Source organism: Rhea americana, unplaced genomic scaffold, assembly GCF_003343005.1.
Source record: "Rhea americana isolate MKP2758 unplaced genomic scaffold, rheAme1 scaffold_2, whole genome shotgun sequence".
Classification (NCBI taxonomy): Eukaryota; Metazoa; Chordata; class Aves; order Rheiformes; family Rheidae; genus Rhea; species Rhea americana.
This window is the reverse complement of record NW_028186149.1, coordinates 9,463,755-9,480,609: the sequence shown is the minus strand read 5'-3', so window position 1 is coordinate 9,480,609 and position 16,855 is coordinate 9,463,755. Positions and strand designations below refer to the sequence as shown.

The 16,855-nt window shown below is 40.0% G+C and overlaps 1 protein-coding gene across 2 annotated transcripts in view; it reads right to left on the bottom strand.

The window, feature by feature from the left end:
• Positions 1 to 112: 112 nt before the first annotated feature.
• PDE8A (phosphodiesterase 8A) overlaps positions 113 to 16,855 on the bottom strand; it is a 134,464-nt gene continuing 117,721 nt past the window's right edge. The window contains exons 16-23 of one of the 2 annotated variants that reach the window (XM_085303460.1): positions 16,666 to 16,801; positions 13,592 to 13,790; positions 9,732 to 9,949; positions 8,745 to 8,877; positions 3,341 to 3,505; positions 2,347 to 2,476; positions 1,469 to 1,588; positions 113 to 1,386 (exon numbers count right to left, since the gene is read on the bottom strand). In XM_085303460.1, coding sequence (XP_085159586.1) covers positions 1,482 to 1,588; positions 2,347 to 2,476; positions 3,341 to 3,505; positions 8,745 to 8,877; positions 9,732 to 9,949; positions 13,592 to 13,790; positions 16,666 to 16,801 — 1,088 coding nt within the window. In that variant the 3' untranslated portion in view covers positions 113 to 1,386; positions 1,469 to 1,481. Of the gene's footprint in view, positions 1,589 to 2,346; positions 2,477 to 3,340; positions 3,506 to 8,744; positions 8,878 to 9,731; positions 9,950 to 13,591; positions 13,791 to 16,665; positions 16,802 to 16,855 lie in introns of both variants that reach the window. The other variant, XM_085303459.1, reaches the window with a different exon arrangement.

The following is a 16,855-nucleotide window of genomic DNA, read 5'->3' as shown; positions in this document are numbered from 1 at the left end:
CCCCTTCCCTGGACAGTAAGCATCTTAGTTATTTTAAAAAGAATTTCTAGAAACTGTAAGACAGTCTGCAAACTACAAAATAAATACACATTTCAAATGAAATGGSTAGGACTTTGACACTTCTTAAAATATACATTTTATTATTTTCTGGTGCTTGCTATGAAGGTTTCATTCAAATTGTGAAGGTATACAGCCTTTACAAACTTCTTGAGTTAAAGGTTTTTGTTGTTGTTTTTATGTTCTGTTTCTTTCATGGCAGAGGAAAATACACAGGCTATAAAATGTTGAAATTCATTAGATATTTAGTATTACCTCTTCATATACGCTGTGGAATGCTTTGTAGAAATACTATATAAAATAAGGCAGACTTTGACAGGGAGTTTAATCATAAAATTTCATGGGAGAAAACAAAAAGTTCCAACACATTATTTTCTTTCGTAGCCAAGGGAAGATCAGGTGAACATCACTGGTTTGTGAGAGAACTACTGCAGTTCTGGTGCTCAGATAGTATACAGTTCTTGTTTATTTTACTATTCTCAAGTGAGACCTTTTCAATAAAACTTATTTTAATTAACATAAATCAGACAATATTTAAACATACACATCTATCCTTACAGTGCAATAAAAATGTATCATTGTATAGTATTTTGTATTTGCATTATGAAAATAAAAGGTCTGTACATCAATTAAATGTATATTAATGAGTATGAATCATGTAAATTTGTAACGCATCTAAAGTTGGCTTTGGCTTTTAAGTATTTATAAATTCATAGAAAATATTGAACATCTAACAAAATAAATAAAACATCATTTTAATCATAGATGCTAACGATCAACCTCAAAAAATCTTGTGTTATTTTTTACATTTGCTACTAAATTTCTTAAAGAGAACTCACTTTCAGTAGTGCTCAGAAGTGAATGATTGCACCTTCTGTGATGTGAAAAAATAGAGTACATCTATTTTTCATAGATCAAAAATTCCTTCATGGAGACTTGCATTTTAAATGTCTGATTGTTCTATGTAACTGTCTTAAGTGCTTACAAAAAGCATGTAGCTTTCTCGTAAAAGCTGTGAGTCACTATTAATAGATATTTTTTTCACTTGCAGAATTGAGGATTAAGCAAAATCTTCTAGTGAATGTCTGTCTTTTTAATGAGGATTCTTCAAGGTCTTCCAGCTTCACATACTGGTATAAAGATAATGCAAAAATATGTTCACTAACAGACCCTCTTCAGTACAAGTACTGCAGCAATCCAGTGTAATTCCACTTGATAGGCTGATTTCATTGGAGTCCACACATGGCAGTTTGAGGGTGTCAACTGCTGACCTCGTGTTCTCTCGAATTTGAAAGCTCCCCCAGCGCTTGGGCTAGCCTTACTGTAATACTGAAGAGACCAAAACAAATCTGAAATCACATGAACAAAAGTGAGCTTGAATAAATATGCATCAGGTTAGTAAATTACACACCATGGCCTAATTGCTATTCTGGTGGTGGTCGAAGGCTCCGCAGTTTCCTTTCATCTAGTCCTTTCCAGTATTTAAAGTTATTATCCAGATGCTGCATCAAATTTGGCAGGTCTGCAAATGCTAGGGAAGAAAGGGCAAAGCGTATTTAGTTTGCAGAATTGAGAGTCACATGATTCTGCCTGCTTAAATATCACTTGAAATGTCTGGGCAACTGTGTTAAGTAGGAATGCTTAAATCTGTCATMCTGATAGCTGAAAATGGTTCTGGCTTTATAGCTGTCATCACTCATGCATCTTCTCAGGCTATGGAGAACAGTTCTCTGAGTCTATTTAACACTGGTATTGCAAGCACTAGCAAAGGGACCCAGTTTTCCAGGAGAGCCATAACTAATTATGCTGGTAATTATTCTACTTCATCAAATCTCTGTCACATGTCATGATCTAGTGTTCAGGGGAGTCACATTTCTGACCACTTTCACCGCAGAGGCAGCACTTTGGAGGAAATAGCTGCTCCCCAAGGAGCTTGCAGACTGTAGAAATTTGTCTTGCAGAGTAACTCACGTTAACATGGACAAAATGACTATGCACAGTGTGTTATCAAAGTGAATGTGTTCTGTTCTCCATTTAGAGAGAAGGCAGCTTAGAAAAAGTTAAAACATTGCCTGAAAATCATTTATTAAAGAGAAGCCACAAGAATGGTTCATAGCAGTATCAAAATACTTCTAAGTTACAATGAAGTTATTAGGTGTACTTGAACTACAGAAATTTTCCCTTCCTTCACCTCCTTTTAGGAATCATAAGAAAACAATTTAATATCACAGTACTTTCAAACGCTTGCAAAATACGTATTGATAGGAAATACAGCAGAGTTTTGCTTACCATCCCAGGCATCAAACATATCGGTGATGAAGTAATCAATGAATGATATTTGGGATTTGGGGATGCTACAAGTATTTCTGTCAAAAACTGGCATCACCACAGGTAAACCTTGTCTCTTTTCTTCATCAGTCTGTAAAGAACAGTGTTGTCATTATTCATCTAAGACACATTCTGTTAACAAGCTTCTTTTAGCAACAGATTTTTTGGCACTGACTAGAGTGTGCAATTGCTAAATAGAGGAACCAGAATAAATCTGAAGAACATGCAAGCAGATCCTAAGTACCTAATTGTACAGGTTTCAGCCAAACAGCAGACAGSACAGTGCCTTCCAGTATTCCCCACAAAGTGATACATTTATTTTCTTCATGTTCACACAAAGCTGGTCCTGAGGTACTTCACGAGTTACTGATTTAATTTACGACTGCTCTGGAGTTAAAAGATGCTCSACCATTCTTAACCCCCAATGGAAGCGGCATTCTGTGTGTACTAGCAGCAGTGACATTTCTGCCATCTGTAGCAGTGGCTCTGCCCTCGCCTTTCCCCTCATCTTCCTCAGGCTTTTCTTCAGCGCAGTTTGCTGCAACACTTACAGCACGTCTCGGAGCGAGTGCTGTTCCCACATACACTGGAACCTGATGATGCTATTCTTGAGGCATAACCAGCATGTGGGGACGCAGAAAGCTCCCTGCCTCTGCCTCTTGTGATGGCAATGCATTTGCACGCAAAACTCAGAAAACTGAAACAGCAAACTGAACAACATGAAAGCCGAAGTTTTCAAAAACTGCACTGTAGAAGCTGTTGATTTCCATCTAGTCTTGCACTGGCATGAATAATATCCCACCATTAAAATAAAAACATTTATATTTTTCACACAGCATAATGCAGCCTTAAATCTTGTGAGACACGGACAGAGATTGACAATATAAGCATCCTTCTCTTGCCTTTTAAAGAAATGCTCACCTGGAATTCGAGCAGCCCTTTTTAGCTGCCTTACCTGTGCAAAGTACTCCTCGGAGATGCGTCCAGCCCACTCTATACACTGCTCTAAGGGTCTGCATGGATTGGAAATGTCTGCRCATTTTATCAACATGCGTTTGATAAGGATACGGTTTTCGGGAGATGTGAGAACGGTTTTGACTGACTCGTCATCACCATTATTCTGTAACAGTTGAGAATTAAAAACAATCCATTAGCAGGGTCTCTGCACGCTTACGCAAAGGCTTTGTGCTTTGGGAGTGTTTCTGCATAGGAATCAGGCCTGCCACCGCTGACAAAGTTCTTCATGACAAAATACTTTAAGCTGAACTTGCAGGGCAATACGAAGGTTAGCTACAGCTCTGCACTAGCACTGAACGCTCCGGTTTCTGGATTCCTTCACTGTCTCTATGACAGATCTCTTCGGCATCTTTGGGCAAGTCACTTAACCCCTCTGTGCCTTATCCGCCGCCTTAAAAGCGTGTCGAGGATTCATTCATCACTGTACACAGTGATGAGTACTGTAAAGGCACAAAAATGTATTTCTCCACTGAAATCCAAAGATTAATGGCCTTTTACATTAAGAGTGGAATATCTGTTAAGAAAAGTGGACTGACCCGAGATGCACGGTCATCCTCTGCACACAAACCTCATCAGCATAAGCATCAATCATCACGGCAGCGCTGCTGCTGTGAGGAGAGTGAGACCCCACACTGCCTCCCAGGCAGGCGCCTCCTTTCCCTTCCCCTGGAGCCGCGTTAGCCCGTTGGGCTCGGACCTGACTGGGAGTTTTTCTTTCTGAGAGTTTATCRCTGTTAAAGTGATATATTACAAACACACTTCAGAACAGCCTCATCTTCCCTCTGGTAGTCTAGAAAAGGTTTCAGCCCACACATGGCCTATATTTGGTTCCCAGGCTGCACATACCAGCGTGTGAGCAGTACTTGGAGCCAGTATACAGTTAATACAAATAAAGGTTCCAGTGATCCAGATCAGAAGCTATTTTCTGTAGAGCTCTGATGAAAGAAGTTTCCACAGGATAAGGATTCATGATTAAAATACCTAAAAAACCACCCATAGGGATATTACTTGAATATTTACTTGGATAGGTGAGCACAGAGATTTATGCATAGTTTCTTATCTTTTACTTGCATTAGAAACTCTTTGAAACAAGGAATATACCAGAATTCTCTAGCACCTACCAAGGCTTTGCTCTGTATTTGATGCAGCAAAGAAGTAACAGGAATAATAATAATAATAATAATAATGTCACCAGTTCCTGCTGTACTTTGTATGACTAGGTAGATCTTAAGTCAGCTTCTACAAAGAAGCATGAACAGTCTGGTCTTTTACTAGGACACACTTTTCATTATGTAGAAGAAATTTCTTTCTGAAGGAAGAAACTGATTATTAATAATCTAAAAATTATTAGGTGGTAGTTTCCTGGTTCAGAAACACCAGCTCTACAGTTTCTGCCAAAATGAGACTCCAGAACCAGTTCTCCTCCCCATTTTTAGATATACAGCAGGGAAAATACAGAGGAAAGAAAGTGAGCTGCATACATCTCCAATTGCACGGAAGAACCTGATTAGAGATCACTCAGTTAAGGACAGCAGATAACATCCTACTAGGTAAATCACCAGGAATCAAGAAAGGATGTTTACTTCCGTGATCCGTTCAAACCAAGAGCACAGTTCTGGTTGCTGGATGCGGATGTCTTGGGAATAAAATGTGCTAACTGTGCTTAGTCCCAGCATCCTGCTCAGAGTGCAGAGGTGTCTCTGCATGTCAGATGTTGGCTTCCTGTCAGAGGCTTAGGTGACATCATGAAGGGAAATGGGAGGATAAAGGATGCTGGAGCTGGAATGGATTTTTTTCAGTTTATGAAACAAAAGAAGAAAGGAAACAAACAGCAGCTTCTCAGCATGGCTCTTTGAACAAATATGTATAAAAATAATAAATAATAGAAAAAAAAAGTGGAAATGTCCCATTTGGAACACATGGCTGGCAGCTCAGCCTGCAAACATTACACTGAGTCACAGCCATGCCTGGAAAACAGGCCAGGAAACACAGTTTGCCGCTGCAACCAGATACACAACTGGACTTGAGGGAGGATCTGCTAGCGTTGTTCTGCTAGTAACAAGCACAGCAAATACCTGCTTTTACCCACTCAAACATTATGGGCCTTTTAGTAGGAACCTGCTGAACTGAGAAACTCATAACTAAGAGAGAGAAAACATTTTGCTTCCTGATCTAAATAAAAACCTAATCATTTTCCAGGACTACTGTAGATCTAATTACTCCTGCCTTAGTAGCTTGACTAGACGACCTCTTGAGTTCCCCACTGCCCTCATCTCTGGGACTCTGTGTTGACTCCTCTATCTTCACAGGTTCTGCAGCGCCTCTTAAGCCTTCCTTTCTCCTCACAACACCCATCATTTCCTCCTTGCTTCTGCCAGACATTCCCACTTCTCATTCTCCTTTCCTCCTCCACCTAGTTCTTTCACTCTTTTCTTTTCTGGCTGGAGAATTTGTCCTTCAGTGTGCCTACATGCCAGACTACCCTGCGGGTGAGCAGGGATGTGGTGTGGTAGTGCTGGAATGCTGCTGGCAAACAGCTCCTTCACCTACAGGTCACTGCAAACAGGCAGAGGAGTGCCCTAGCTTTGCTGGGCTAGCTCAGTTGCTTGAAGTCTACCRAGAATTACTCCCCTTCTTGTTTTCTTGTTTGTTACATTCAAGAAATTGAGCAGAAGTGTTTAGCCTCACAATTTTCCATCTATTTGCCAGCCCTATGTTTCCATTAAAATCTCCCGAAACAAAAAGTGTCCATCAGGCATTCAAATAAAGTGTATTATTGTGTTATTTCTTAATTTTCTGGTTCTGGAAAATAAATAAAATCTATAAACTCTATAATAATGAATTAATACAAATATCTGTTTTGAAAAAAGATAAATCTGAAATGAAAAAGTCCAGTCATCTACAGCTATATTTGTAGGCTAGCCTGGAGGCTGGCACTTCATATTAAAAGATTTTGTTTAATACTGTTCATAACTGCCAACTTAAATTGTTTGGTTGAAGTTTCCCTACTAGGTGTCCGCCTCAGKCAAAGATTTTTTTTTTCCTGCGAAAATTGCAGTTAAAAATATTTTGGTAGCTTCTATATACAAGGTTAGGGAAAATAAACTGTTCATGCTGACAGTAAAATATATTGTTGTTTCTTTGTTTTCTAATACCTTCACACCTTTATGAGTGAGGACTGRAATTTAGTTAGAGGGATAACTTGGGGTAAGGCATTCACTATCCCTGTGCAAATCTGCTGGATTTGTTACAAGCTTTGGAAAAAGAAATCTGTGGTTTGTGTAGGCTCAGTAGGGATTGCTGGAGCCTGGAACTGACCAGGACTCTCCCTGTAACTGTAGTTCTTGGCTGTGCTGGACCAGGCATTATCCAGGTTTTGCAACTAAGAACAGGGAGCTCGTCAAAGCCTGCAGAAAACAGCAGCACAGAAGAGGAGCTTGTTGCCTGATTTGAAAGTGAAAAAGGAGAAGAGAGGGAGTAGAGTGGCTCAAAGAGCCTGGGAATTGTGAAGGAGACAGAGCAGACTGGCAAGCAAACACAGTGAGGAGAGAGGAGGAAGGCTGGAAAAGGAGGGGGTTGTTGAGTGAGGAAGCAAGTGCTGGAGAAAGGAGGAAGAGACGAGCCAGTCAGAAGCCAAGGAGTGGAGCGGCAGGGAAAACTGGAAACAGCAGGACATGTCAGACACTGGGCAGTGAAGAGACTCTAAAATCAGAGAAGTGCCTGTGAAAACCAGAATCTGATGATACACTTCAGGCCTGACTGCATCATAATAYCTGTGTATAAATGGAGCCCAGAGGTTGAAGAGATGGTGTCAGTTTTGTCTTTTACTAAGCTTTGAAAACAACTTTACAATTTAAGCATGTTTTTTTGACCAACTTTTCTTTATTGGCAATAGGTAGGAGACCTCCTGTAGTACTCAACCTTAACTAATAAATGATCCATCTAAGGAYAAACATATACAGAGACTAGTTGTTGCCTTCTCCAGGTTCTGGCAGCAGTGGACAGGCACTTGTTACAAAGTGGAGATGTGTCCTGGGCAGAGAACTTCATAATTATGTAAGATCCAGTGCAACACCCACAGAAATTAGTATTAGTCTCTCTATGACTTTAAGCCATGTTCTGCAGCGCGAGGCTGTCTGGGAAAAATACTTCACAGCCGCAAACTTAACAGCCTTTCTCCTAGTTTAGTCAGTAAAACAGTATCCTACTGGGACTTTGGCTTCACATTCACATACTTCTCATTAGCATCACTGGGTGCCAAGAACAAAGCTAATTCKAGCATATGCTCCTATGGACAAAGATATTCTCCATCTAGCTCCAAATTTGTTTCTGATGAGTGAAGAATGAGATCTGTGCCTCTCCCACCCTCTGATGACAAAAAGACTACCATCCCTCATTACACTCAACATTCAAATATGTGGCTTTCTAAAAACATGGTAAGAAAACACAGAATACCATTACAGCTCCTACAGGATGTTGCCACCAATGCAAACTTTATTATAACCATTTCTGAAAATCTTCTCTTTGCAAAAACCATTCCAACAAAATTATACACTGCTCTTACTGGCAACAAAACTGCTGGTTGAAGCTGTTACTGAAACTGGTGTGGTTTTTCAGAACGAGTTCATAACGGGCAATTTCACTGTGTCCATGGGGTTCCAGATGGCTATTGATTATGTCTATATGATACATAATGCCACCATCATCTATTTTAAAGATTGAAAAAGAAAGCAGGCAGAAAACCCAGGAATGCTGCCGGGCAGCACTGAAAGCTGAGGTCCTTCACTTCCAGGGAGTGTTATATGGCAATCAATATACCTGCCCTTAGGCTGTGCCACCAGCAGCTCCTATTTTGRGTGACAGAGTAATTCAGCTTCTGTTTTGAAGCAAATCATGGTCCCCTTTGCAGAAACGTCCAACAAGAACGCTAGGCCTTGCCACTTGCACCCTCTCCATAGGAGCAACAGAGGTTGCTTACTAAGTAGCCATTGAAATTGAAAGATCTCTGGATCACTAATCATTTTGTTATTACAGGATTCATGGCATTTTTAACAGGAAAATACATATGGCAAGCTTTTGGTCCCACATACATAGCTGGTTCTCATAAAATATCACAGCTCTGCAATATTAATAGGATCCAAGTGACTGCCACTCATCTTCAAAATGTGTGATGACCACACCAAGCAAAAGGGCATTCAAACGCAGAGGTGAAAGACACTTCTAATCTCTTTTTCTCCATACTTCTGATGAACTTTCTCAGAATACTACACAGGAATTTCCTATTGCCAAGGGTTCCCAGGCCCTGCCYAGTCATTTTAGAGAAGACTTGCAATGTTGCTTACCCCATTTTCTTCTAGTGCTGCCAAGGGTTTATTAATGCTGTTGACAAAYTTGTTGACATGCTCAAAGTGCTTTGTCATTTCTGTTGCTAAGACCATGTCAATAATGGCTTGGCGAAGGGTTCGATACTCATTCCTGTTTAAAGAAAGAAACGATTAATGCTGGCTAGTTCACAAAGTGCTGCTTGCTAAACAAATCTAACAAAAATACTACAGACCATTTGTGTTGTAGAGAGGTGCTGAGGGAAGAAAGAACAGTGAGAAAGCCTGGGGAAGCTGCATCTACGCTGGATAAAGCACCCGTTGCTGTGCAGAGACCTATGTGCTAGAGGCATGACTGGATCTTTAGGAGAAACAGTTCAGGAGCTGGGCAGATGCAGAGGCACCAGCTACGCAGCAGGGCTGCCAGGACATGTCACACTGGCATATTCCCAARGCTTTCAGCACAGACACTTAAGCAGTAGCTCATGCTCCAGCCAACTTTTCWGCAGTACTTTTCTGCTGTGTTGAGAATGCCAAGGCAATGGTCACACCCTTCCCCTAAATGCCTTTCCAGAGCTGGAAGAAGAGCAACAGGTCCTTGCACTATCCATTGCAACACAGCATTTAATTTTTTTAGTGACGCTCCCCAAATTTTCCATCCTTCTACCCAGCAAACACTGACCCACACAGCCACAGCTTGTCTTCTGTTCCAGTGATACAAAATGATTCTCCTAGACTTGCTAATGTGAGAATTACAYTGTAAGTTCCTTCAGCACAGTCTGTCTTTTATCCACAGGAGAAACCTAAGCTACGGGCTGACTCCTAAGCTTCTGCAGGACACACAGTCCTGCACTGTACTGTTTCAGAGGCAAACTTCCACAAGGGATACGTATAATTGTCCACAAGGCACTGCCCTTGTCCAGGATGCTTGTTTGCATTATCTTAAGTCACACAGAAGAAAGTGAGAGATGTTAGTAGGCAGACAAGTACCCCAGGTTTTGAGCTTACCTCTCCATGCTTTTAAATATATTGCATTTGTCATCCCGGGTAGTGAGCTGGAAAGCCAGGGCAGCGTGATGGCTCTCCAGCACTGCGGTATCATTGTAGAGAATTGCTAGCTCACTGCCAGCATTGCACAGGAAAGAATTTGTTCTTCCTGGGTGATCCACGTCATGGACTGTGGCAGCAATGAGAGCGGCAACCTCATCAATCGGATCCAAAGTTTGCTGAAAATAGAAGGATGCTTAGTTTTCCTGGCAGACTCACTAGAAACCCTACTCTGTCCATAAAGGTTAAGCCAAGTTCCTGAGGGACAAAAGCCAGAACTCTGGAGATCACTGAGGTCAGATGTTCTAGATAGAGCAATGGAAAAATCATTATAAGCTTCACTGAACATTGCATGACACTTTGGGCCATTTTGGGCCTGTTGGATTTTGCTTTCGTCACACCTTTGACAGTGCATCATGTTAAACAAATAGAAAATACCAAACTAGTTTGTGTTTTCTAGCAACACAGGCCACCTTCACTCAGAATTAGGGTATTTGGCTTGGAAGAAGGACCAATACTGCTAAAAATTATCCTTCTTCCACTAGACGACTTAATTTCTTCTGGAAACTGAAGGTGTTCTAATCATATTTTACTTAAGTGTTGGCTAGGTTTGTGACTTGTAAAGAGTATTTCMCATATATCCAGTTCTATAATAACAGTGTCCAGGAGCTACAGCCAGTATGAATTCTATGAAAAATTCTTGATGGAAAAATTACATGACACTTTATTCTGTATTTTCTGTATCAGATTCTGATTTTCTTAGCATGCTGTACTCCATGGTTTATGTCTAGTAATATTTGTCATTGCTTTATATCTAGTTATACTGATCCTATAATGAAATACAGAACTATTTGACTTTTAAGTTTTTATACTGTAACTTTTTAATACTGTATTAAAAACATAAAGGAGAAAAAGTACCAAGCATCTCAGAAAACTGTTGCATATAGCCTTTATGTTGTAGTTATGCTGGGCTTTTTGTGAAGGGTTATGCACACAAAACACTTATGTCAAAATTTTAATAACAAAATGAAAGAGAAACAGGAGCAGAGATGTTCCCAGTTGGATCTGGAAGCAGGCCAGGTATTTTCCATTCTGATTAGCTTGAATTTAAGGTCCAAATTCCCAGCTCAGTTTGACAATACCACTCAGAATGGTCAGTCTTGGTAGGTGAATTCATGAAAGTAGTGTGGTGAGTTTGACTTTGATGGAGCTAGGCTATTTATTAAGCGTTGTCAGCAGTATTTGTGGACAAAAAGAAAAGGCAAAGAGTATTTCTGCTCTAGATTCATAGCTAGTATTGTCTGAAAGTACTATCTGCTATGCATTAACATCTTACTTCTTTCTTTCAGCTGCTKCTCATGGAATTTTGCTTTTGTGGCATGAAGTTAGGAGAAAGATAGAGATTTTAGAGCAGGTTCTCATCTGAGGGATGCACCATCTCATCTGTGTTTCCTGTAGTTGGTTTCTTGTAGTCAGGTAGTATGTTGGCTTATTCAATTCATTTACAACAAAAGTAACAGCCAGATTTTGCCTAATCCCGATGCGAGCTGCAGAAGCTGCTCAGGTACCGGCTGTGAAGAACTACTCATTCTCACTGAGGCATGGAGGGGGTTGTCTCCACTCACAGCACTCCAAGGAGGTAAGATGCAGGCACAGCAATCCACCACTCTGTCCCACACCAGCCAACCAAGAAAGCCAACCAAAGCAGGAGGTGATTTGGATCTGAAGGTCATTCTGCTTCCTGAGCTCAGGCTGTGCCTGCTGCTGCCCTCTCTTTTCAGGGATCAATCTGAACAGAAATTCCAGGATTTGGYCTTTAAAATTAGCTGCCACAGTAATGCACTGTGTTATCCACTCCTATACAACACCCTGAATATACAACAGTAAATGAATCTTCCTGAAGAGATCTGTGCTGAGTTAATTATGCTTCTGCTGACAGCTATATGCCCAGAGTACAATAAATCTGTAAAGCAGGCCTGTAAATATTGCTTACGTTAAATAGACCAGTTCACTGTGCACATTGCTTTCAAAGATTTGAGTAACACTGCAGTGCTGGTGATGTCAAAATAAAATAAAATTTGGAATATTAGCTGTAATATGTAAAACTACACTATAAATGTCTCATATAGACCAATCAGCACATGCTACCAGTTTAAACAGATGAAAGGACCAGAAAGCCTTGCTTACTTCCTTCCTTATCCATCACAGCACACATTAAGGCTACGTGTATTCTCCTTGTCAAGCAAGGGCTTATGGCTGTCTTTAAGAACCAGTTTGTCTGCACTAAGAGCAAATGCCCAGGGCTGGGTATGATCATGGCATACTGGGCACTTTGTCTTCTAGCAGGCTAGCAAACCCCTTGGACAAGCTGCAGTCTGGCTGAGAAAGACCTGTGCAGATGGGAAGTGACCAGAAGTTGGAAACTGTCTGACCTGTTGGACCACAGTAATGTATCCCAGGCTCCCTTCCTGAGTGTGACATAGCAAACCATGACRGGATTTATATTTCCTTTACCTCCAACTTCAGGTTAAGGATTTTAACTTTGTCACCTAAGTCCTACAGCACAGGAGTAGAAATGATTCTGAGAACACTGCTTCACTTTGAGGGCAAGAAACTTTCCCAGACAAGAACTGAATTCAGTTTACTGAAAATTCCTCAGTGTGAACTTGAGTGGCAGAATCTGGCCTCCTGTTTTTAGATTAAGTTGAACTGTGGACAACAGAAGTAGCTGTGCTGCAACTTTGAGAAGGTAAAGAGAGAATCTTGAACTTTGATTTTGCTCCTTCTTCTGTTACAACACTTTATTTTCCTTTGCCTACAGAGGAATGGAAATAACATTCTAGAAGGGAGGAGGCACTCATGCTTCTGTGGCATTGAAATGATTCCAGATCTTGTCTGTTTCTCATAGATATTCTTGGGAAGACCAACTAAACCTCTAGCAAATACAGGACTGAAAATAACCAGTGAAGTTCCTTTCCCATTTGGCATATATCTGTGAGTCAGCCACTCGAGAATGCACTAATGAGCTGCAGCTCCAGGTTAAGGGACTTTAGACTACAGTTTTAATGAGCTGTCAGAAGCTTGTTTACAGTCACAAATGTCTCAGCCAGGTGCCCATCACTATCCCTATCCTTAGACAGGCCAATTCAAGGTAGGAATTTGTATCCAGAATGCAGTAAAGAAATATGTACTGCCACTCCACTACAGACACATACAAGCACTGTTTTAATTCCCGTTCTCACAGCCCAGTTTGTCCTCTGGGTGCATGAGAACAAAGATTGTTCTGATTTATTCTGGTTGTCAGTGGCTCTAATAAACCAACAAGCGCTACGGAACCTCCACAAGTAATCTGTTTCAGTACTCTCCTCCAGTGTAGTCTCTCTGATCTTCAGGGTATCTCCTCCACTGTGTGATCGCTTTGGGAGCACCAAACCTACTTTTTGGCCTACATTGCCCTGGGAGTATTATGAAAAACAACCATCACACAGTGGAAGAGATGGTCATTTATTAGTTTAAATCTGTATCTGAGGGGAATATGATTGTGTCATCAGTAAGTTTAGCTATACCAGAAAGTTTTTTTARAAAAGGAGGCTTTCATTCTCCCATAGCTCAGTTCCAATTAATACTAGTACCTGTCATTCCAAATATGCTGTAAGACAAAACCTGGAAGTCAGGTAAAAGCAGCCTAGTTCTTTGAGCACTGTTTGCCACACTGGTTGGCACTGGGTAGGTATTTGATCATTGGCATCTTTTCTACAAGACCTTCCTTTGATCCCACCCGTACTTCTCACCTACACTGTTTCTTATAAACATAGACTCACCTTTACTCTTTCTTTAGACAAAAAATAAGCAGTGGCATGTAGCACATCAGCAGAATGCGTAGAATTATGGTAGGAGTTGGAGGAATGGTAGTTAGCTTCAATAACTTGTAACCATGACCTCAGAGTTGATTCTGAACAGTTTAGGAATTCACAGATTCCAAAGCGAGCAAATATTTTGAGACCCAGATAAACCAAAGGCCTGCAGAGGAAAACAGACACACAGTTTTAAAACAAATGAGGTTGAGAGAATACTAGATACTGTAAATAGTATGAATCTACACAGCATTTTTGGCCAATGGCATGTCAGCTTAGGTACAAGGATTTAATTGCTACAGAATACAGTCCAAATCTGTAGAAAACTTCTACATAACTACAATGTGCAAGCAGTTAGAATCTGCCAGTTCCTGATTCTTCTAGGAATATTAAACAGGCTCTATGTTGCTGCTATACTATATGTAGCAGCACTTTGGGACATGGGGAGTCTACTTTGGGTAAATATAGACTGCAGTCAAAATGAGACAAATTAGCATATACTGAACACTCTGTGTGAGTGGAAGGAGGTGATCTCCCTGCTGCCACAGCTTGCCAAACTAGCTTCTTTACAGCTAACTGGAGTCTATCTAGACTATATAGGGCTGCAATCACTATTCATTCTGCATTGCAGACCTATTCCATTTCTTTCCCTTCTCCCACTTACCTTCTTCCATTGTCCATTGACTTTGCTTGCAACAGAAGATGGGAGCTGTCTCCACACTCACTGCGCCGGGAGAAGGAGAGTTGCTCCCTAACCTTCAGTCATGTGCATATTCTTCAACTACGTTACTGTTGCCATTTCTGTGCTGCAGCTGCACCAGATGGAGCACACCAGAAGCTGATAGGTTGCTGATGCACTTTTTGCTTGTATCAAAATTCTCGCTCCTGCTAACACTGGTGATGTTGCCACACTGGCAGTGTAATGGAGGTAATTTGGAAGCAAAACTAGTGCTGACCATRCTGGAGTATAGCATATATAGAAGGGCTATATGTGGCCTTCAGGTTGACCCAGTAGCAGACCAGTGTCTCCAAAGGTAGCCAACACACTGTATTCCAATACTATTGCTTCTTGCAGGCCAAACTGCACTACTTAAAACCAGATAACTGGACACTGAATGAGGATCAGAACAGCAGTACGGAGTATTTCTAATGTGAGAACTGCGAATGTGCAACATGTTTAATAAAGCAAAAGAAAAAAAAATCAAATTTAAGTCTATTAGCTTTTGCTTGAACCCAGTTAATACTGCTGTCTTCTTGTCCAATACGTTTTTGCTTAAGAAGAACAGGTAGTCAATATTTTCAAATGTGGATCTATTTCAAATGGATTGAAAACCCATATTTAGGCATCTCAGTTTGCTGCTTGATTCCAGAGGTGCCAAGCACTCAGATTTCCAGCTACACCTCATGGGCTACCTGAGGTTATAGAGTACATCTTTAGGCAAAAACACTCAACGATAACTATATCACATGTACTAGCAGTATAATACACTACTGTGGAGACTCCCTGGATGCTATAGTGTTAATATCACATAGCACTACCAGACAAAGGTCTCTCCAGGTTTCTGTATCAGGGAACTATCATGTCTACTGCACTAGGCTTAGATTTAATGAATTATCTTGGCTTTATTACCATATGTCTGCTCGGACTATAAGTAAATACTAATAACATATTCATAGCTGTGATTCATGGAAGATCACTTTAATTCCTTTAGTAAATGAATTGCCTTTATTTAAACACAGCAGGAAGCAATTCTAATTATAATGTCTTTAATAAGTGGATAGGTAACAAAATACGTCCTTTATCCCTCTGTGGTCTCTCCAAATCAGTAAGACCAGAGAAACCTATCTGGTGATCTCATGCATGTTGGCTGGGATAATTAATTCTTAAGTTATTGCAACATGCATATTAAATATTACAAATCATACTTTTTTTAAAATTACTGTATCCATAGCACTTTAATAGCAATGGGAATGTAGCAAACAAAAAACTAAAGTGATTGAATGCACATTTCTTCACTCACAATAAAATCTAAAGTTATATCACCTTAAGGAAAAATAAAAATCAGAATGTATTCCAATTTATTTGGCTCATAAAACCAAGATCCAAAATAGAAGTGAAAATGTGTTAATTAAATGCCTTGATACCTTGCTTAGGCGTAGTTTTTGAATATTTTTCCAAGCTCTTATGAATCTGAGATTTTGATCAAGGATTAAGATAGTCCATTCATTGCAGGATCTAGCCTCCAAATTACAATCTCATACAAGCTTTAGCATTAAATGAGAAACTGGACCCAAAGTAGAACTTTTGATAGGCATCAGCAAATAAAACCAAGGATTTAAAGAGAAAGATCAATTTACATTCTTAGTGGTAGAATTTGCTACTAATGAAGTACAGTCTATCAAAGCTACTGATCTGATTTTGAAAACTCCAATGAGAATTGTTATACTCTACTTTTAAACAGTAAATATTCTTCATTTAATCTTATACATAAAATGTAGCCTTCTAAGATTTAGAATAAGACCTTCCTCCAATCCTAGAGAAAGGCAATGAGAATTCTGCCAAAAAGCTGTATTTGAACATTTAAGTTACTCTATTACATGGAGAGAAAGTAAAGCGTGWTCTACACAAATGATCAGATTAATACAAAGGTGTTGACTCTGTGCATAGTTTGGACATAATTTGAACTTGGATCCCCACAAATTGGATTGTATAATTTCTTGATTATGAAGAAAAGAAAGGCTTTTAAAATGATGTTACTTTGTTATTACACCATATCAAAGATACTTAGTCTTCACTGGCATCCACTGGAAATCAGCAGAAAATAGTGTGTGAGATGAAACAGAAGGTATTTAATGGCTTCATACGCAAGAAGAAATGACAATAAAGATATGGTATTTAGAGAATTTCAGACACTTTCCTTTGAAAATAATAGTAATTCCAGTTTGAAAAACAGAGGTAGAGAAATTAAAGAACTGATTACAGGATGACATTTAAGTCAATTTGCAGCAACTTTAGTTTATGAGCCTTCCAGTTTACTGACCTTTTATGGGTGGCAGCCTCAAGTTCAAAGATATCAAAATCCCAGTGTTCTTCATTTTCCATTGCCTGTGTTATCCGTGGGGGTATGTCATTGAGGGAGATTGGAGAGATCAAACTGCCAGCAACCTGATGAGTTTCTATTGAGGAATATATTTGTAGATTGCTATTAACAGCCCTGAGGTACACTTTTA